The 24,202-nt window shown below is 32.2% G+C and overlaps 1 protein-coding gene across 1 annotated transcript in view; it reads left to right on the top strand.

Annotated features, from left to right (window-relative positions):
• mnat1 (MNAT1 component of CDK activating kinase) overlaps nt 1-24,202 on the top strand; it is a 34,388-nt gene that overhangs the window by 557 nt on the left and 9,629 nt on the right. The window contains exons 2-7 of the mRNA XM_056470543.1: nt 7,546-7,698; nt 7,778-7,851; nt 9,368-9,471; nt 9,954-10,094; nt 10,228-10,359; nt 21,393-21,514. Coding sequence (XP_056326518.1) covers nt 7,546-7,698; nt 7,778-7,851; nt 9,368-9,471; nt 9,954-10,094; nt 10,228-10,359; nt 21,393-21,514 — 726 coding nt within the window. The remainder of the gene's footprint in view (nt 1-7,545; nt 7,699-7,777; nt 7,852-9,367; nt 9,472-9,953; nt 10,095-10,227; nt 10,360-21,392; nt 21,515-24,202) is intronic.

The following is a 24,202-nucleotide window of genomic DNA, read 5'->3' as shown; positions in this document are numbered from 1 at the left end:
TCATTTTTTGGCTCTGCTTATTGGAAGTTACGTTACCATGGTAATTTTTTTGCCTAATAATATTATAGTCAATATTGTAAAGCAATTTAATTGTAAAATTGTGTTTTAAATGTGCTTCAAATTGCATGGAGGGCCTTAATTGTTTTGACTTCATGGTTATATTTGATACACGAACAAGACTCTTGTATGTAAAATGCAGCACTCAAATAACAATTCTGTCAACTGACCCATAACAGCTGTATTTTAGTAATAATAACAAGCAACTGTATTATTTTGGTGGAAGTTGTTACCATGATAAAGACAGAAGAACCTTTCATTAACACTTTACAGGCTTCATTTGTTAACATTAGCATTGTTAATCAAAATAAAAGAATGACAAATATCTTTACAGGATTTATTAATCTTAGATGATGTTAATGTTAACAACTCGCTGCTTTAAAAGTTATGACTGTTTAAGTGAATATAGCAAAAAATACATTTAACTTTTCTCCCCTATGAGCATTAACCGCATGGCTTTACAAATAATCCCCAAATCGTTTTAATTTTGTAGTTAAACAATGGTTATTAACCATGAATAAAAAAAAAACATTGTTACTATACTTTTACTGTAGTAAACCATGGTTAATATTCATTTGGCTCTGCTTATAGGAAGTTACCATGGTAACTTTGGTTTCTGCCATAATAATAACAACGTTGTCAATATTGTAAAAATGTTCTAAATGTGCTTCAAGTTGTATAAAGTGCCTTAATTATTTGACTTCATAATTACATTTTATACACAAACAAGACTCTTGTAAAATGCAGCACTCAAATACCAGTTCTACCAACTGACCCATAACATCTGTATTTTAGTAATAACAATAACTAGCAACTGTATTATTTTGGTGGAAGTTGTTACTATGGTAAACAGGAGACCTTTCATTAACACTTTACAAAAGTGTTGCACTTTTTGTTAAATTAGCAAACTTTGTAATCTCTTGGACCCAAATAGTTTAAGTTCACGTGAAATCTCTAGTCACAGGCCTTCACGCAATTAGAACCTATTAGATTAGCTCACGATATATTAATCTAAATATGATGTTGCAGATCCTGCGATGTGAATATTGCAGATTGGTACATTGTGTTATTGATGCTGAACCGATACATTGTGCAGCCCAAATATGTTCATATACATAAAATATATGCTAAATTTGTAACCCTTTATATCAGTGCTTCAGCAATAATCACAATGAGAAAATACCATCATATGCTTACAGGCAATTCATTTAAGTACTATACGAGTGAAAACTCACAGATGTAGTGTAATATGTAGATCCAGTGGATGATATTCATGTATGGATGACTGCTCATGCTCTGAATGCCCTTGACCTGCTGAGGCTGTACAGACTCTCAGTGAACTGCTGACCTGGGACTCCTATGAATGTTATGAATATATTACACACTGATGACACACTGCTGGAGACAGTCCAGCACACACTCTTCCGGCCATTTCATGAGTTTACCTCTGTGTACAAAGAATAAGGATGAAGGAATTGTAGTTAATAAACTGTAGCCATGATTAAATTCAGTTGATGGAGTGGTCGGAGCGTGTGTGTTTCTGCAACTATGGGAATTTTTGGGTTTAGAGAGAAAATAAAAAGTGGTAAAGGAATAACTCACCTGTTAGTTTACTCACTCTCAGGCCATCCAAAATGTAGGTGACATTTTGTCTTTAGTAAGACATTAAAGTATAGTTTTAGTTGGAACTGTGGTCCTTGGTTCAGTTCAGTGGCTACTTGCACTTTGAGAAGATGAAGAAATCATGCATACAGGCAAAAAACAAAACAAAAAATAATAATACCTGTGGCTCCTGAGTCCTGACTAGGGCTGCACGATATTGGAAAAATCTGACATTGCAATATCAGGGTGTCTGCGGGGTTGTAAAAGGTAGTAAATGAAATTAGACAAAATTAAGGCCATTTAAAAAGTAATACGAGGTATTAATTATTATTTTCAAGCCCAATTTTTTAGATAGATTTTCAATTTGTGTTAAGTGCAGGCCTTTATTCTAAAATTCATTGTTTATTTATATTTTGAGAGTAGGACCTGAGCGATATCATGTGAGGTGGTGAAATAAAAACTGGTACCCGGCTGGCTTGGTACCAACCATATAAGTGAGCTTGCTTTCATTCATTAATTAAATTAAAACATGGGGAAATGCAAGTTTTCGTACCTTTGGCTGGAGGACTCAAGATTTAAAGACTGGCTCTCATGATAATGAGAAATGTAATTCATTGTTAGTAATATTGTCATCATTAATATTTTATCATTATTAGACATTCATTTTGGAATTATTGCACAAATATCAACAAGTCATCACAGCATTAGTTAAATAGTTATTTTTGTTTGTCTTAATTAATGTTGTTTTTTTAAATACAATAAATCCCTTGATATACTATTTGCAGTGGTGTTCATTCATTTTTGGTGGGTGCTCCTAAATTTTTTCTGGTTCTCCTAAATATTTGAAGTTGGGTGCACCGGTGCTACCTAGTAAAAAGGTTAATTTCGAGACCTGACACACAGAATCTATCGGCACAGTTCAGCACGTTTGTCTAACCCTGCCGAGAACGGTTTGTAATCGTGCCGCGCCATCCAGGCTCAGTGGAGAAACAACCGTAACGTACCGAGAAGAGCGGCTATTGACATTGATAACGTATATGACATTGATTAAAAACTATGGACAAAGCCCATTGTGACATCTTGATTAATCCCTCTGCTTTACTTAAATGTATATGTTATCTGCAATATGTTATTCCATTTGGAAAGATATTTCATTTATGCCCTACAGTTGCAGCTCTAAGTCGTGCTGGTATAAATTGTTTTTGAAGCTATTAAAAAAAAAGGTAGTAAATTGTATTAAATTGAATATTAGTATTCAAAATTAGAATATGAGTATTAAAACTTAAGAAAATATTTATATACCCTGAATATATTTTATTTTGCTGCAATTTATATTGCGATATAAATACAATTTCGCCAGATGACTTGAATAGCTCTATTATTTAAAATGAAATCATTAAATTAGATTGATTGGAATAAACTTATAGAGGTGTGAGTCAAAGAAATTCCAAGAATAAATAAATAAATAAATAAATAAAATATAAGTGAAATAGGTAGTCAGATATTCAGGTACAGTAAAACGATATGATACGCTATTATCAAATTTTGCCCCAATGATTGATCACAAGAAAACCATCCACAATATATCATGATATTTGTAAATGAAGAGGGAAAAATGCAACAAAAAGATATAAAGTGTATTTCTTTTATTAACAACACATCTATTTCTTAGAATTGCAACATTGATATATGTTGGATCTGCCATAACGTGAAGCGCCACCTCATGCATATCGATATTTAGTCCTGCCCCTATCGAATAATCAAATGTAAAATGTAAACACTATACGTTCTTTATTGCTGATCTGATCAACAGTAATAATCCCAATTCCACATTGCAGATGATGCGATGTGATGATTGCAAATGCACACATTGCAATATCGATGCTGAAACGATATATTGTGCAGCCCTACTCCTGCTTTGAGGTTGAATGAAGTGAAACAGTTGGTCTGTGAAATAAATGAAAAATTATTTACAACATTGTTATTACCTTTAATCTACAATCTTGGCAAACTCTTCTGAGAACTTTCTGTAGCAAAAGGTTCCTATTGCATAATGCCGCATGAAGAATTTCTGATATATAATGTTTTTAATTATTAGTGAGAAAAATCTATGACGTTAAATATAAATGGAAAAAACATGTGTAGAACTCGATTAAATCTCTTTTATTTTTAATACTTTATTAATTATTATTTACTGAATAGATTTTTTTGACATTTTTAGTTTTAATACATTTAATTTTGGTAATCAGAAACATTTGACATCTTATCATTTTAATTACATTTATACACATAATTTTTTTAGTAATTCTAACAAACTATTATGTTTGTTTTGTTTCTTAAAAGCTTTATTGCTTTTTTATATGAAATATTAAAGAAAATGGTGGCATTATTTTTTAAAAATTTTATAAACATAATAAATAAATACATTTATTATTATTATTATTATTAATAATAATAATAAAATATAATAATAATATTTGTTAAATTATTAATATAATAATTTTATTATATTTATAATTTAATAATTAATTATAATAATAATAATATTCATTAAATTTATTTATTATAAAAATATAATAATAATAATAATTATAAATTAATAATTATGAATTATTATTGATGATAATAATTGCGAAACCAACACTTGCTATACACTTTTATACACCTATACACTTATTTAACAACACACTTTACATGCCAATTTGCACATAACAGCTGCACATATAACGTTGTATATAGTAATAAACATGTAGATACACTTGTCAATCTGTATATTTGCACTCACTACTTCTATTTAAAAAAAATATATATATATATATATTTATTATCTGTTTTTTGTCCTGTCTCTGTAATCCTGTTGCACTGTAGAAGCTCTGTCACGAAAACAAATTCCTCGTATGTGTGAACATACCTGGCAATAAAGCTCTTTCTGATTCTGATTCAGATTATTATTATTATTATTATTATTATTATTTGTATTATTACTACTACTACTACTACTACTACTACTCTATATTTGATAAAATAGCAACAGACCTTAAAATAAAGGCCTTGGTTAAATTAAATAATACATTTTACATTTTTATAATGTCAATTTTTCTCATATTAAACTAAAATGTTTGTGAAGTGAATCTCATGTGGTCTTAGCAATAAAACAGATGCTGTAATACAGGCTTCAGCATGTGTGTACTGTGTGGTAAACAAAACTTTGCTCTTCGTTCACACAGACAAGCAGAACATGTTTAACTTCATATACAAGTAGTCTTTTAATGTTTAATATTCACAGTCAATAGCTTACAATTAGGTTTGATTAGGTTAAAACATTACTTTAAGTATTGAGCTAAAATTGATAATTAAAGATTTGTAATATACATCTAATTTCATTTTTATTAATAGATTCCATGATTCTGCCTCCTGTTTTCCACAATACAGAAATCAATTTGAGAACTCAGAATCTGTTCAGAAATTACCCAAGGGACACAAAAGTGCCAGTGGTTGTAGAAACATGCGTGTTTGTGTCTGTTTGGCGGATGTGAGTGTGTCCTCATGACCTGCAGTGAAGAGGGAAGGACACAAGTAGGTGTGTGTGTGTGTGAGAAAGATGGTGATGAGAGAGACACAGGTAGCTTGTGTGTGTGTGTGAAATGCAGGGTTTGCAGATCTGTTGTATGTGTGTGTGTGATGGGTCAGTTGTGCTGAGTTAGAGGAGTGTAGTAACCTCTCAACATGATGACAAACACGGATCCTGAGTGGAGGAACGAGGAGGGAATGTCTAGCATTTATTCACATGAGAGTCGGTGTTCATACTTGTGTTTCACAGGTCATTTGTGGTCTGTAGATCTGTTTCTTTTACAAACACATGTGATGCTTGTGACTGGTTAGATCAGGGGTTCCCAAACTTTTCAGCCCGAGACCTCCAAAATACCAATTCCAGAGACTTGTGACCCCCTTATCCTTGGAGGCGCACACTCACCAATAGGCCTCATATTGACAACACAAAAAAACTGCAACAGTCTAACAACTATATTACAGGGTGATTCAAAAAGAATACCACAACTTTTGGGTTGAGTTCACTCGAGTGTCTGTAGGGGGTCATACTGAACGTTTAGAAACTAGTTTTCTACTGAAAAACTTTAAGTACTCTTTACATTGATTAATTACCGATGGTTCCATCATGGTTCAATACAGATTTTCAAAGTTGTGGTATTCTTTTTTTTAATCGTCCTGTATTATATATATATATATTTTGTCATTTATTAATTAATTAAATATTAACCTCATCTAATGAGACTTGTGTGCACTGCACAATGTTTACAGCACAAGTCTAGTCTTTGTTTAATTTTGGAGACTGCCACTTGGAGATCATCTTCTAAGTTCGATATGATTTAAAAAAAAATCTTTTATAATATGTTTAAAACTTTTATTTTTAGTATAAATGAGTGCCGTAAAGGTGGCAAAGTTTACCTTGGTGCCGTAAAATCAATCTGCTGCAATTGACGCTATTGTTGTGTTATTAATATAACGTAAACACTCCAGGGGTTGCAATCCAAAGGAAAAAACCCTCCCGAAAGTCTGATGGCTTTTTTTTGCATGTTGTTTTTTAATGCAATCATTAAATGCTGTTTCTTACCTTCTGTAGGTTATAGATAATTATGGTAATTCTAATAGTTTCATAAAAATTATTTAATTCTTGGAAATCACCAAGCAAATCCCCCCCAAAATTGTCTGGTGTAGGCATGGGCCGATATAAGTTTCTAATGGTAGGATAACCTTGGATAAAAATATCACGGTTTCGTGGTATCACAGTATTGTCATGTTTTTCTAAAGTTTTTTTTGCTCTTTAAACACAATTGATGTTATTTATTATCAGGCTGAGTAATAAACCCATGTGTAATTTTCTGTCTCCACTCTCCAGCAAAGATTCTTTACAGAAAGATGGCCCACTGTGTTATACCTGTTAGGGCTGCACGATTTAGAAAAAAAAATGACATTGTGATATTTTTGTATGTTTGCGGCATTTCCTGCGATTTAAATGACAAGATGACATATTAACTCTGTTTGGAAAGAATTCATAACTTAAGATTGATTGGGATTATTTTTAAGGGAAGTGTCTGTATAAAATATAAAACAAATCACTAGAATAGACGAATACAATTGAATAAATATATAATTTAAAAAACTGTTTTATGATGAGATCCTAATAGTATTGAGATATAGCAATTCAATAATCCTATCATGGTTATTATAGTTCCAATTCAACATTGCAGATCCTGTGATGTGACTACTGCAGATTCTTATATTGCGATATCAATACTGAAATGATATATTGTGCAATCTTACTATCTGTCATATTAAAAAAATTCAAAGAGCGGCATATTCTGAAAACTGGTAGAAAGAGAAGGAGAAATGAAAAACAGACAGAGTGCAGAAAAGTTGAACTGTCCAGTGGAAAATGAAAGAGTGTTTACTGTATTTTTAAAAAAATCTAGTTGAAACTCTGCGTTAGATCTATGCATAAATTCTGGGCAAGATGTAAAGGTGGTTTCTAACTCACAATGTACTTTGTCAGCCCTTAATGTGCATGTCTGCTTTGCCTCAAACCTATCCCATCATCACTCCATTATGATTGAATAAGACCACCACACACACGCATACGCATCAGACCTCTGCTGTATCCATTAGTCTAACTTATTGCTCGGTTTGGAAAGTTTCTAAGGCCAAATTTTACCCTCTGAAGCAGCGAGATGATTGAAATGTGTGTTTGTGTGGAATCGCTTCTGAAGGGTTTTCCAGCAGATTTCACATTTCATTACTGTTGTTTTTGACTGTCGTTCAGCAGACCTTCTGCCAGTGTTAGTAAAAAGTTTGTATGCGTGTGTGTTTCAGGTGTGAGAGCTGTGTGGACATGCTGTTTGTCCGTGGTTCTGGTAACTGTGTGCAGTGCAACACTCCTCTCAGAAAGAGTAATTTCCGTGTGCAGCTCTTCGAAGATCCAGCCATCGATAAAGAAGTGGAGATTCGCAAGAAGGTCCTCAAAATGTATGTGGCAGAGAATACTCGAAATACTCCTAATGCCTAATTTTTGTATTTTAATGATGTGTGTCTTTTCATCTTTCAGTTATAATAAGAGAGAATTGGACTTTTCCTCTCTGACTGAGTATAATGACTATCTGGAGCAGGTGGAGGACATTGGTGAGATAAATATATATATACAGCATTAAATCATTTATATGTTTGCCCCTGTTCTACATTTTCATATATATCAGTGTATCATGCTGCACTTTGTGAATCTAAAAGGCCTGCAAAGATCTAAGTGCACAACAAATAAAGTCTTATTGTCACCAAAAAAGAAAAGAATAAATTTTGAACTGCTGAAATGAGTCGTCAGCATTTTCAGTTTGAGTGTAGCTGGTGTACGTAGGTCTGTAATCATTTTGTGCAATGCCAGTCTGTGGCTGCACATCAACACAAAATCTTCTTTGACCTGCTCTCAAAACTTTGCTTCATGTTGTCAGCATCTTCTTGAGAAGCAGCATTTCTTACTGAGATTAGGGAAGTCAGAAGTATTGTCAATATAAGTACCAATCAGTGCTGAAATTGACAAAATTTGACAATAGCAGCTTTCCTTGTGATTTTTGAGTGCTGCTTAGTGGATTCTTGAACATAGCTGATTGGATATTGTGTTCATGGCTTTCAAATGCTGTAGTGTCTGTGTATCTGCATAAGAGCTTGAAGTGATCATCATTGTAGCCAATCACAGTCACACTTGTCAGAGCAATCAGTGATGTTTAAGAACCTGCTCAACAGTGTTTAAATATTAGCAGGAAATGTTACATGTAAAAATCTAATTACAGATTGATATGGAAGTCAGTATTTTTATACCCCTAATCATTATATATTTCCACTTGTATAAAAGCTCTTTTTATATTCACTGAAACAGAGAAATTAATCTCTTACAGAAAATCTTTTATGGTATATCTTGTGTGCAGCATTCAGTCACTGAGTGTGCACACAATCCACCAGTTTCAGCATTGACTAATCTAAACACATCTGATTGACTATTGTGTTCATAAGCTCAACAGAAACTGGTTATTATTCTCAGCACTGCAACAAACAAGTAAAAATAAATCTCATGCAACATGTGCAAATCTAAATGTAATGTAAATGTCATTTCATTGCTTATCACAATTCCATATGTTTACTGTTTTTTGTGGCAGTCATAAAAGGTTTAGTTTAGTTGTTTAGAGACTTTTTTTGCACTCGTCTTTTAAATTTAAAGGCAATATTTGGTAATGTTAAGGCTCTGATGGACATAATCTTGTTAATACAGTAACAAATGTCTCAAGCTAAAGTTTTCCTTCAGATATTTTCATAAATAAATATTTATTTACTTATTTAGTTTATGTTAAAAATAAAAATGTTTTTTTTTTTTACAAAATATTTGATACATATTACATTGATAGAAATATTTCTTTGAGCATTTAGACAGTCACTCTAGCTTTTTTTTTATAACAATTATGCATTATCTGAAATATAAATGTAAATCTAAAGGATCTCTAAAACAGCTAGTGTTTTTAAACATTATATGGAATCTAAACCTTTTGTAGGAGCTCATCAAAACTATAATATAGCATAATTAAGGCCCTTTAAAATGATTACAGTTTGTGATACGTTTTTTAAATGTTTAACGGTTTTCAAATGTTTCCAGTGTTTAACCTAGCCAATAACATGGATGTAGAAATGACCAAGCAGAAGATGGAACAGTACCAGCGAGATAACAAAGATGTTATACAGAGAAACAAGGCCAAACTGGTAAGTGTGCGTGTGTGTTTCTGATTGAGCAGACTTGGTTTTAAATCAGAATGATTTTTTTGTCTTAATTATTTGCCCATGTGCTCTAGACACATTTGACTATTTTGTGTCCTTAAACTTTTTTGTTTTGTTTTATTTTCATTTTTTTCCTCTTTATTTTCATTTTTTTTAACATTGATAATTGGATTTTTACAAGTTAAATACAACAAAGTGCAGCAGATCTATCATCACCAAATATACTACCCTATACATGCCCCAAACCTTCATCCCATAGTGCCACAAGTAAACAAAAAACATTAGTGATATCTAAGCATTATGCCCTGTTGCACCCAAGCCGCCCTAGTATTTGACAAATTAATCTTGACGGTTTTTCGAATTTTTTTTTCCAAAAGCATGTAGGATCACACTTTAATCCACATAGGATTTAGTAAATCAAATTTCATTTTCAATTTTTTTTTTATCAAATTGTATCTCTCCTTCAGACTCGTGAGCAGGAGGAGCTGGAGGAGCTGTTGTTGCAGGAGCAGCAGGATTCAGAGCTGAGGAGACTGGAGACCCTGCAGGAGGAACAGAGGCAACTGCAGGCCAAGAGGAAAAACAAACAGGCTCTGCTGGATGAACTGGTATACATACACACACACTTCTTCATTTGCAAATTTTTTTTTCCCATTCACTTTTTCATCTCTGCTATCAATTAAAGTATCAAAATATTGTGTAAAAGAAAACATGCCCTTGATGTTGTGTTTTTGTTTGCAGGAGAATTCCCAGTTACCTGCGGCTGTGCTCTTGGCCCAACATAAAGACAGAGCGGCCCATCTAGAGACCCAGATAGAAAAACAGAAACAAAACGTCAAACCCACAAACATTTTCTCGACTGGAATAATGATGGTGAGGGAACATTTATGTATTAATTATATTATTTCATTATCATCATTTATTATATAGATTTTAAATTGATTTTAAATCTTTTTAAATCAGAAAATGTAATATTTTGTTAAATAAATCTGAAAATATTTCATTTAAAATATTGTTAATATATACTGAATTGTAAGAAATATTATAACAGTACATTTTACATTTTACACTTACAGTGGGGGAAATAAGTATTGAACACGTCACCATTTTTCTCAGAAAACATATTTCTAAAGGTGCTGTTGACTTGAAATTATCACAAGATGTTGATAACAATGCATAGTTGATATATGCATAGAAAACAAATCTAATTAGTTTACAAATTAAGTTATTCATAATAAAATGAACTGGCTCAGAAAAAAGTATTAAACACATGAAGAAGGGAAAGTGCAGAAAGGCAGTGAAAGCCCAGACAGCAGCTGAAATCTCTCAGTAGTTATTTAGCAACTTTCTGCCCTTCGTCATTGTAAATGATTATTATCTGCTTCAGTCCAACATCTGCATTAGCAAGAAGATGAAGATGAAACCAGGGTGGGTAATTTAGCAAGACAACAGCTATGTTTACATCACACACAAAACTGAGTAGGATAAACTTTTTATTCGGTAAGAAAATGCGCATAAACTACGATGGAACCACTTTCAACAAACAAATTCCAGTATGCGTATTAAAAAGTGATGTGATTTTGTTATAAGAGATCATGATGATAAAAATGTGTGTGAATGGAAAAACCAGTTTAGTTTTTATATTAGTAATTACCTCCAGAATTAAGAGCGCCTGTACTCTGCGTCTCACGCCTTCAAACGCGTCAACAAGTTCACTGCATGTTGGTATTTGTCTTCTGAGGCGCAAGCCATTTATTAAATTAAGAGAAGATTCACGCAGCTTCTCCTACCCCAGTAAATTCCATGTTTACTGTTGAGTTTTGGCGCGAGTTAATCAGGAAATGAAGATTTTGTTCTCTTTGACTAAGGCCCTGTTTACACTAATACGTTTCAGTTTTAAACATCACGTGACAATACACACACACACACACACACACTCTGGCATGCACCACAGCGTGCTTTGAGCACATCTACCCATAGGAGAGCTGTGCACGTCAGACTGCTCATCAAAGGATCTACCGCTGGATCTAAACTCACTATATTTGTTAAACGTGATGTTTAATTCATCTTGTTGTCTATATCTAACGACATATTCCCAGACACTGGTCTTTTGAATCTATTACTTGTTCTCAGGTAATGTGTTTTGGCTGGGCGCAAAGATAAGTTAGAGTAACCGCGTACACTTATTCTGCACATTTGACTGATTGTTTGCCGTTATTTCCTATAATGAATAAACTTGTTGTATGTTATACTTTAATAATGGCCACTATTGTTTATTAAAACTGATATTCAGCAAAAGAGACAGGGTATGTTTTGTATTTTCAATGAAAATGAACAGAGGCAGTTATTTTTTAGGCTCTGTTTTGTTATAAATAATCATGCAGTGAAGATGACGCTCATATAAATATGTAGCTGCACGATGCCTCAACATTTTCGGTATCTGTTAAGTTGCTAATATCAAAATGAAAATAGGTAATTCCTTATATCATGTTTTCATTTTATTGTTAAGAAAGTGAAACAACGAGGCCAGGGTGATGTAAATGAGGTTATACAGTACACTGTTCCCTTTGAAGATTTACCCGATGTGTCCTCGGGAGTTTGTTTTCCATATCAAACTTGCGAAGTCTAAACTTACAAGGAGAGGATGCGAGACTGAACTGTGTGTAGGCTACTTAATATTGAGGAAAAAGCCCCAATCAGATAGGCGAATGTCTGCAGCCATGCCTCCATTTTCAGATGTCTCCGTTTTGCTTATCCACACTAACATGGAGCAGCAGCGTTTTAGAATGAAAACGGCCTCTCCAGCGTTTCCAAAAAGCTCAATTTTTGGCACTCGAAAGCTCGGGTGTAGTGTGGACGGATGGCGTAACCGTAGCAAAACGTGTTTTAAAACTAAAACGTATTAGTGTAAACGGGGCCTAATTGGATGGAAATGCTGCTTTATTCGCACGTCTTTAATGCAATACTGCTGTTTTACGCATAAATTTAATTCACATCTTTGGATTTGAAACGTAGTTAATGTTCCAAAACACAGCCAAGGAAACTCTCAAATAGTTTCAGAGAAAATAAATCAAGCTGTAGAATGGCCTAGCCAATCCCCTGACTTGAATCCAATAGAAAATACAGAATAAAGATCAGATTTGATAGACAAGACCCAAAGAACCATCAGGATGGTAACACTGTTGAGGTCTGTGAAAAAACTGAGCAATTCATGTGACTTGATTCTCTTTATGAGAGGCATCTTTAAGCTGCCAACAAAGCCTTTTATATAAAGTATTAAATACATTTCAGTAGTTTGTACTCGTATCATTTCATTGTTATTACACAACTCATTTTTCAGATTTTTTTGTTTTGTTTTATTTAATGTGTGTATTGTTTGTGTTTTTATGAAAATTATTAGAATTTTTTGAAATTTAGAAATATTATTCCCAGGAAAAAAAACATGACGTGTTGAATGCTTTTTCTGCCACTGTCCTTTTTACTCTTTATTTTACTTTCTTTTTTATACAAATATTGTGCTGTTTAGATATTAATGATCGGTAGTAATTGGTTTTCTAACTGCAGACATCAATATAGCTGCACATGCCCTGTTCCTTATGTAATAATCAGCACACCATGTGCTGGAGCTTTCACATACACACAAATACCAGCATGTTTGTATAAGCCAGTGTTCGAGAATGACGTTGGTACTGTGTGTATGTGTGTTTATATCATTCTGTGTTGCAAAGCAGGTAAAACAGGTTCGTTCTTTCCAAAAAAAAAAAAAAAAAAATCCCTTCAGCGGTCACTGTAAAGGACACAAACCTGAAGCAACATGTCATGAATGTGTATGCAAACGATGAGGAGGGGGAGTAACATCTTAAAAACTGCTGTTGAGTGGAAAAACAGAAACAGCATGAACAATTGTGTATGTTTCCACAAATGTGTCTTGTGGTTGGCATGGAGAGATGATTGGTGTGTGTTTGTATGTGTGTGTGTTGGCACTGTCAGGATAGTACCAGCATGAAAAGTGTTTGTCAGCTTTAGATAGCTTTACACTAAAGGCAGGAGGCACGCTTGTACGGTTATATTTAACACGCAGATGTTTTTTGAGGCGACGTGTGTGTTCGTCAGACTTTTTCATGCTCGGCATACATATGGAGTGAGCCAGTAGAGACTTTGAGATGAAAATAGTGTGTGTTACAGGGCATGGAGAGGGCATTGGCTCTCACACTTGTTACTTGAGCTTAGTTAATGCCAGCTGGAGGGTCCACAAAGCTCACTTTATCCCCGCTGAACCTGGATGTGTTTTCACTAGTGTTACACGGTAAATTCAGGACACTTTGTCAGTGCGAGTTCTGTAATGTGAATCTGCTTATGTCTAACGTCACGCATCACAGTTTCTGGGTCTGAACGCTCTGTCAGATGAAAATTCAGCAACACGTGGTATGAAAAATCATGTTTATAATGTTTTTTTTAATCATGATGGTCATATATTATATTATATTTTATTTTATTTTATTTTATTTTATTTTATTTTATTTTATTTTATTTTATTTTATTTTATTTTATTTTATTTTATTATATTATATTATATTTTATTATACTTTTTTCTTTATTTGACTTTTTAATATTATATTTTACTATATTATAGTTTATTTTATTTTACTTTATTTTATATAATATTTTATTTTACTATTTTATATTATAATATATTGTTATATTATTTTATTTTGCTTTATATAGATTTATTTTATCTTGTATTTTTATTTAACTATATTATATTATATATTCTATTTTGCTTTATTTTTTATATTTTATTATATTATACTTTATTTTTCTTTATTTGACTTTTTAAAGTTATATTTTGTTATATTTTATTTTTATATTAAATTACAATATGTTGTTATATTGTTTTATTATATTTTTATTATATACTTTGATTTATTTTATATTGTATTTTTATTTAACTATATTATATTATATATTCTATTTTGCTTTATTTTTTATATTTTATTATATTATACTTTATTTTTTTTTTATTTGACTTTTTAAAGTTATATTTTGTTTTATTTTATTTTTATATTAAATTACAATATGTTGTTATATTGTTTTATTATATTTTTATTATATACTTTGATTTATTTTATATTGTATTTTTATTTAACTATATTATATTATATATTCTATTTTGCTTTATTTTTTATATTTTATTATATTATACTTTATTTTTTTTTTATTTGACTTTTTAAAGTTATATTTTGTTTTATTTTATTTTTATATTAAATTACAATATGTTGTTATATTGTTTTATTATATTTTTATTATATACTTTTAGATTTATTTTATATTGTATTTTTATTTTATTAGATTATGTTTTTTATTTTGCTTTATTTTTTATTCTATTCTATTTTACTTTTTAATAATATGTTGTATTTTATTTTACTTTTATATTATTTTATAATAACATATTTCTACTATATTTTATATTATATCATATTTTACTTTATTATATTGCAGTATATTTTACATTATTTTGTCTTATATTTTATTATATTGTATTGTATGGTATTATATTTTACTTTATTTTATATTTAATATTTTTATTTATATATTTTCTAATTAAAATTTTATTTTGTATCAATATCAGACAGTCATACAGCTATAATTTCTAAACTTTTAAATAAAATTGTAATATTGGATGATCATGATTTTGAAACAGATGAACTTTTTTTAATGTGTGACATGACTAATTATTGGTCAGATATTAACAGATATTAAAATTTATTTCTCTTTTCAAATGAGTAGAGTCCTGGACATGGAAACAGTATTTCATACATTACAACTTAATAAGCAGATAAAGTAGTGTTGGTGTTAATGTATGTGTTTTTATGCCATTTTTCTCTCCTGTGGCCTAAGCAGAGCGGTGTGAGTGTGTGATCATTTTCAAATGTGCTGATCTGAGGTGAATATATGTGTGTGTGTGTGTGTGTGTGTGTGTGTGAAGGTCAGCAGAGGTGCTGATAGACAGTTTATATTTGTTGACCTTGGATCGTCCTGAAGACTTGCATAGTCAGAGTCCCGATGCTCTCTCCTGCCTCATCCCCACGTGAAACGCAAACCTTTCAGCGCTCTCTCACAGTCTGCTCATTTAAACCTTTTTTTTGGTTTTTGGAGTTTTGTAGAACCTTATTTTGTAAAAAGGTTGATCCTTGTTTGAAAAGTTTTTTTTCCAATAGATGTCAATTAAAAAAAGATTACCCCTTTAAATCAGCATTTTTCATTCAAGAAACTTACAAAGAATATTGCAGGAAAGTAATTAACTGTTTAATAAATTAATATAAAAATAATTAAATACAAATGTGCTAAATTAAAAAAAACAGATGAAGTCATTACATAAACTTGCAGAAATACTGTAGTTGTATAATACTATACATTTCTTTTAATGTATCTTTTTTTTTTAAATAGACAATCTGAGACAGAGACTTATTAAATGACAATAATTTAATGATATAAAAATTTGCTAAATAAACAAACCAGTATTAGTATATAAATTGAAATCGTAAAAAAATATTACGATTGTGTGTTGGGTTGTGGCTGGAAGGGCATCTGCTGTGTAAAACATGTGCTGGATAGGTTGGCGGTTAATTCTGCTGTGGCGACCCCTGATGAATAAAGGGACAAAGCCGAAAAGAAAGTAAATAAATGAATGAATGAAAAATTTGCTAAATATTTTTTTTGCAATAATAATAATAATAATAATAATAATAATAATAATAATAATAATAATAATAATAATTATTATTATTATTATTATTATAGAGTTGTATTTCTGTATTTACCCAAAATGTAAATTATTTCAGTCATACAGCTTTAAAGTTTAAGTCTGCAAGTTCCAAAGTAGACCAAAACTTGGTCTATGCTGACACAAGGAGAATAGAGTATGAGTAATAATCATATGAGTAGTTTACATAAACTCTTAAAGGTACTGTAGCAAACAACTATTGAATTAAAGCCTAAAAATTAGCTTTAAAAAGGCTTTGATTTAAATTAAATTCTATTGTATACTGTTCTCTTTAAGATTATGTGTACTTTTTGGAGCCAGAGCCTTCTTTTGCTCTTTTTCATTTTGTTAAAATGTTTATCCTTGTTTGTAAAGTTTTTTCCTCCAATAGATGTCAAGTTAAAAAAATAATAAATGACCTTTTAAAATGAGACTTTCAACGAAGGATGGTTCAAAAAGTTTTAATAAATTAATATTAAATTAAAATAATGTAATGAATATAAGTACTAAATAAAAAATAAACTGATAAAGTGAATTCATTATAAACATGCTGTAGTATTATAATACAGTTCTTTTTATTATATTAAAATATTTTCCAATATTTTTTGGAATAAAACCTTATTAGTTAAATGTAAATTTAAGAAATTTAAGAATCAATATTAAATTCTAATCATTTAATGAAAATAAATCTTGGTGTGATTCTGGAGTCATGTAGTCATGTCAAAGCAGTAACTACATGAGCATACTATTAAGCATAAATTAGCATAAATGAGCATATTATGCGTTTTAGTTTTAAAACGCATAAGTTTTGCTACGGTTACGCCATCCGTCCACACTATGCCGGAGTTTTCGAGCGCCAAAAACAGAGCTTTTTGAAAATGCTGGAGAGGCCATTTTTATTTGCTGTTGCTCCGTATTAGTGTGGATGAGGAAAACTGAGACATCTGAAAACGGAGGCGTGGCTGTTTGGGGCTTTTTCCTCAATATTAAGTACACACAGTTCAGTCTTGCATCCTCTCCTTGTAAGTTTAGACTTCGCAAGTTTAAAATGGAAATCAAACTCCTGAGGACACATCGGGTAAATCTTCAAAGGGAACAGTACACTTTATAACATCATTCACATCACCCTGGCTACGTTCTTTCACTATCTTAACAATAAAATGAAAACATGATATTAGGAATAGGCATGGGCCGGTATAAGATTCTGATGGTATGATAAACTTGGATAAAAATATCACGGTATTGTGATTATTGCTCTAGAATATATTCTTTTTAAATGTCTGTGTAAAAAAAAACAACAACAACTTCTTTACCCTTTGAAAACAATATATTTAGTTTTTTGAAAGATTTAAAATATTTAGGAGCAGTAAACATGTCCAGCTAAATAATAAAAATCAATCATAGACTTCCGCTGTCTTCGTTAGTTTCAAAAACACAGATTTCTTTATAATTTAAAACAGCATCTTTGCATATATTTTCTGCTGGAGATACTGTTGTCCTAAAAAACAAACAAAAAAAAGTAAATAAAAAATCTTACATGTACCTTATGAACGGTATTACAGAAAATTTTGGCGGATTTAAAACCTTGACTTTTCCAAACCGCGGTATACCTTGAAAACAGTTATCGTCCCATGCCTATTTTCATTTTGATATTACCTTAACAGACACTAAAAATGTTAAGGCATAGTGTCGCAACATATTTATATGACCGTCATCTTCACTGTATGCATATTTATAACAAAACGGAGCCTGTAACATAACTGCCTCCTTTAATTTTCATTGAAAACACAAAACATACCCTCTCTTTTGCTGAATATCAGTTTTAATAATCAATGATATAAAAGTAAAATGTACAATAAGTTTATACATTACAGGAAATAAATGCAAGCAACCAGTCAAATGTGTAGAATCAGTGTACGTGGTTACATAAATCTTAGCACTCAGCCAAAACACATTACCTGAGAACAAGTAATTCGAAAGACCAAAGTCATGGAATATGTCGTTAGATATGGACAACAAGATGAATTAAATATCACGTTTAACAAATATAGTGAGATTAGATCCAGTGGTTGATCCTTGATGAACAGTTCGGCGTGCACAGCTCTCATATGGGTAGATGAGCACCCGCTGACTGCCTAGAGCTCAAACACGCGCATACACTGCAGTGCATGCCAGAGTGTTTGTGTGGTCACGTGATGTGCGTTTTCATCTGTATAGTGTGGATGGAGAGGTGTTCAGAAACACTAGGTGAAGCACCAGTGTGGACGCGGATCGTTTTCATTCAAAAACGCCGGTTTAAAACTAAAACTTATTAGTGTAAACAGGGCCTTAGAGAAACTTGTTCATGCTTTTATCAGCAGCAGGGTGGATTACTGTAATGGAGTTTTCACTGGCCTCCCAAAAAGACAGTCAGACAGTTGCAGCTCTTCCAGAACACTACTTTCTGACCAGTCCTAGAAAATCAGTCTACAGTAGCAAACAACTATTGAATTAAAGCCTGAAATTTTGCTTTAAAAGGGCTTTGATATAAATAAAATTCTACAGTAGTGTATACGGTTCGCTTTAAGATTGAAATCAGAGCCTTCTTTTGGTCTTCTTCCCAAAACCAACTTTGAGAAGGAACAGTTAATTACAGAATTTCCCAAATCCAGTCTGCACATTCTGGTTGATACTTGTGTGTGAACATTGGCAAGAAGCAAGACAAACACACCTCAGAATAATAACTGATATTTGTTGGATTGGTGAGGAAAATTATCACACCCGCAGAATGAACAAACAAATGAGCCGTTGCGTTCGTTGAGCCTTTCCTGTGCCAGTCAAAATGTTCTGCACCTCCCGAGACAGAAGTCCAAAAAGCAGATCCAGGGGAGACGGTTTATTTTAAAAAAAGTACAAATTCAAGTCCACCTCATAAAAAGATGTTTACTATGTGTTAATGTCAAACATATGGGCCGATTCACTGGCCGGCCAGGGGTGAGGTTAAAGCACTGGACGGCACTCAATGTCGAAACACACCAGATATGTGATTGATTTGAACACAAGACCCCGTTAAACAGTGTGTAACTGCTCAGACTGACTGCACAGACAACCAGAGGGGTGTTTGAGCTCAGGGATTTCCTTCCCTCTCCACCCCCGCACTCTAATGAAGATGGATCGAGCTGCCAGCTCTGTTTTAAGGGCACTGGGGAGTGAATATGTATCTTTAGTCATTCAACATGCACAGAATCAGCAGCATTTTTTTACACACACACACACATGGATATTCAACACCTCACATTGATGTGAGCGCAGATGGTTGTTTTTGAGCTGGTAAAGATGCGGTTGTGGTTTTCTGTTGTGTGATTGGACTTCTGAAGAGTTTTCCACTGTTATCAGGCTGTTGACAGGGTAATCTATGTTGGGATGGGTTGTATGTGTTGACATGGAAAGCTCTAGATGGGTTGTGTTTGTGTGACGAGAAGACAGGAGAATTTATGTTTCTTATTTTGAAATCGTAATGGATCGTAAGCCTTTGGTTTGTGTGTAGTAAGGTTAAGTGTTTATTTATGAAATATATGAAAATTATGAAAATTATGAAATATATGAAATTTACATAATATTCTGTTCCATATCAACTTTTTATTAACCTAAATGTGTGTGTTCTCCAAGGTTTTAGTGCTAGAAGTTCTTGTAACATTTTTGTTATTATCAGGATTGGCTGATTAAATCATGGAAATCTTGGCATTTCTTCCCATTTTTAAATTGAATTTAATACTTTTTAGTCAATTTTATTTAATTACGTTTTGTTTTGTTTTTTGTTTTGTTATGTTTTGGTTTGTGTTTTTTTCTTTTTGTTTTGTTTTGTTTTGTTTTGGTTTGTTTTTTGTTTTGTTTTATTTTAATGATTTACGTAAATAATTTTTTTTAATTATAAAATTGTATTTTATTTTAATATAATTTTATCTTTAATTTAATTTAATTTTCATTTTTTAATTTTTAAAATTTAAATAAATTTAAATTTAAATTAAATTTAGTTTTATTTAATTTTTTATTAAATTTTTAATTTTATTATTTTTATTATATTATTTTATTTGTATTTTTAATTTTGTTTAATTTAATTTTATCTTTTATTTTATTTTCATTTCATTTAATCTTGTTTTTAATTATTATTATTATTTTTTTTTTAGTTTATACTTTTACTTAATTTACAGAAATGCACGCACGCACACACACACGCACACACACACACACACACATTTATTGAAGTATAGAAAAGTGTGTAAAATATCTTTATTATTTTTTAAGAATTCCCTGCTGAATAAAAGTATTAACTTAATAAATAATTGACCTCAAACTTTTTAACAGTTATTCTCTCTTTTATTATAATCTTTTATTATCACTCAGTTATTCATTTTATAGCAGTCAATTAACAGATAATAAAGTTCCCTCGGTACTGCTCAGTTTTATCTTTTGTTTACTTGTATTGCTGATGTTCTCCCTGTTTTGTCTGTCATTATTTTACTTTGCTGTTTTGTTGCTGTTTAAATGTGTAGTAGTTTGAGGCCAAAGTAAAGAACAGCTCTCCCTTGGAAATTCCCTCTCCACACACACACTCACACTCCTTCCATGCTGTGGTTTCTGTCTGTCTCCAGCAACTCCACTGTCCCTTGTGTGTGTGTGAGTGTGTGTGTGTTGGCGGTGAGTGATGTTGTCATATATCTTTAGATCCCCTGCTTGGATCTGGATCCACAGAGGGATGTGTGTGTGTTTGTTGGCACTATTTCATTCATGTGTGTGACTCCATCTCAGACAGAATGTCTGTTGGTGCTGTTTGAATGAGGTCATCTGCATTAACTGTTCCATATATACCCAGTGAGTGTGTTAAATACTCCCCTCCAATGGTGCTGTATGATGTCAATTAAAAATGAAGCATTCTGAATGCAACATTTTAGTGCTCTGAACATCTAAATGTACTTATACAGTAAATATACTCTTAAATGATTGTCCAGTGAAATAACACCCTAACCTAAAAGAAGTGTCAAAGGAGCAGTCAGTGCTCTTAACCAATCAACAAAACAAAAAAAAACATGCTTCATTTTTTTATATTTACATATTTTTTGTACTGCCAAAAAAATGCAATGTGTCTATTGTTTCTTTTCTCTAGGGTCAGACTGTATCTTTGGCTTCTGTGTCCCGCGTGGAGGAAGTTTTGTATGTTTATCAGCCTTTGTACATTGACACATATGGGCCGCCCGTTCCAAAATTGGATCAGCTGGGCCGAAAAGGGTAAGAATCACTTGCACTTTCTAAATGATTAGTGTTATATGTAAGGCATAATGTATATCCAGCCGGTTGTTATCGCAGCATAAATCTGAGCTATAAGAATGTACTAACTATATGAATAAATGGAAAGTTTTCTAAAGAAACATTTCTTAACAAATGTCTGGATGCAGCCTACAAGAACCTTATTATTATTATTATTATTATTATTATTATTATTAATTATTATAACGTTTCAAGATGGAACAATGGAGAAGAGCAGAGTGACAGATAAGGATATGAGTATATTCATTGATGGTCAAGATGATTTCCCGGATGAGCTTATGTTATTAGTTTATTTGGTTGTTATCTGAGAATAACATACTGTGGAATGTCATGTTTGATCTACCAGAATCGAGTATTCCATGGAGCTATATTACATTACATTACATTATTACTCATCCTCAGTCCATCCAGACTGGATTTATTAAAACCTTTAATTTATTAAAGCTTTTATCTGAAACAGTGGTTCTTGGTAATTATGCCCGCTGATCATATAGTTTGATAAGAGCTCAAAGAGGAACAGCCTGAATTCTATTTAAAACGAGTTACCTTTTTCATGCATAGGTCATTTCCCTTTTGTAACGTTTCTCTTTCCTTTCTGCCAGTGAGTGTATGTGTGTGTTTGACAAGGATAAACGACCTCTTATTTAAACAAATAAACCACATCTCCCAGGGTGCACTGCTCCCAGGGTAAACAGGAAGTCTGCTGACATTTTTGCTATGCTTGCAGCTTCACGCTTCACTAAACTTTTACTTTCTCTGTAAGACACACTCTTGCTCTTCTCAAACATACTTACTCTTTAATGCTATGTTAGTGAGAATCTCTCATTAGTGCAGTAATTTGTTCTCCAAATGTTATTCAATTAAATTTACTCACAGAATAATTTAATATTCGCATGCTTCAGCAAAGAGACCAGTCAATGTTAAAGTCTACTAATGACTAGAGTTAAAATGTGATTCTCGTAGCTCACACAAAAATAAATGTTAGTTTTGGTTAAATATGCTTTGTCTGGTTATTATTTAGTTATTGTGTGCCTTTTAATGCAAGGTATAAAATAGCTTATAGTAGGGCTGCATGATTCTGGCTAAAATGACAATCACGATTTTGTTTAGCTTAAAATCAAGCTCACAATTTTCTCACAATTCTGTAGATGTAAAATAAAGGTTGATATAAGTAGGCTATTATTATTGTTATTTCCTAAACATATGGTGAAACCACAATAATAATATTAGACCTATCTGTAGATCTACTGTTGGTTAAAATGCTAAATTTTGCAATGGTGGACTGGAATGGACTTTAAATTTGTCCTGGTTGTTAATGCACAGTAAAGCGATTGCATCAGAATACAACTATTCATAATTCTGAAATTGATTCATGCTTGTCATTTGTCATTGACAACGTTATTAGACCATTTTTTCACTGCTTAAATGAAGCATTTGTCAATATCAGATTCCCTCTTGCATTAAATTAAACATTATACAGGCTAGAGTAGTTCTACCGACTCCGTAAACATTTATTTTCACTTTGTGTTTGATATGAAAGAAAACATATCAAATGCTTGTCGTAATGATAACTTTAAAATGTGATATGATCATTTAAATGATGTGCACACTTTCAGTTTCACTTTCACTGCTGAGAGCGGCTCATGTCATGGCTGCCATCACAGAAAAAAAAACACATGCAAATCATACATCCTGTGCGGCACCCAAACAATCACTGTGGTCAACAAACTGAACGTTATTTACAACTTTATTACCTGTTATTCACAGCCTATGCAGGTTCTGTTCACTAAAGTAGACATCAGCTCATGTGTGATATCGCAGCCGTGAATACATCATTACATTAAGACAGAAATTACATTTTTTAGGTGAATTTTACCTTATAAATACAGTAAGTGACACTTAACACCATTTAGAGGTGTCCATGTAGCTGAGCAACGTATATTAAACAATGTGTAGACTTGTGTGACCGCCTTTACGCCTGACCTTGAAAATATAATTGGCTCAATCTTAGAAAAGCAGAATTAAGATTGTGTAAAGGGTCGAATCGAGATTGTGATCTTTTTTTTCAATTAAATTGTGCAGCCCTACCTTATAGGGATATTAAACAAACAAAAAACGACTTAAATTGGCTGTTAATTTACTCACCATTAGGCCATTTAAGATGTTCCTGGCTTATTGTTTGTCAATCTTGAGCACAAGATTTCTGACATGCAGTGCATATACTCAAACATCATAGGTATTCAAACAATTAGATCAGCTCAACTGATACATGGTAGAAATTGTCTGTTCATAATTTTGCTTCATCAGACCTCAGTGTATCATCAGGATATGTTTTTTTACTCTCAAAATTTTAGCTTAAAATCTGTTAATGTTCTGTTAATGGGCTGTTGGCCTAATGGTTAGGGAGTTGGACTTATAAGTGAAAGGTTGCAGGTTCGATTTCCATTCCCGGGCATAAACCGCACTCTCTCCCACATTTGATATCCAGCTGAGGAGCACTAGAAGCAATAGCTGCCCACTGCTCTGGGTGTATGCTCACTGTGGGTGCGTGCTCTCACTTCTCACTCATCTGTGTGAGATGAGTCAAAACAGAGGACCGATTAGCCATTCTCAAAATGGTTGAAGTCTAGAGAGCATTGTAAGTGCTCA

This window comes from Danio aesculapii, chromosome 13 (genome assembly GCF_903798145.1).
Source record: "Danio aesculapii chromosome 13, fDanAes4.1, whole genome shotgun sequence".
Taxonomy (NCBI): Eukaryota; Metazoa; Chordata; class Actinopteri; order Cypriniformes; family Danionidae; genus Danio; species Danio aesculapii.
This window is presented reverse-complemented; position numbering and strand designations above follow the sequence as displayed.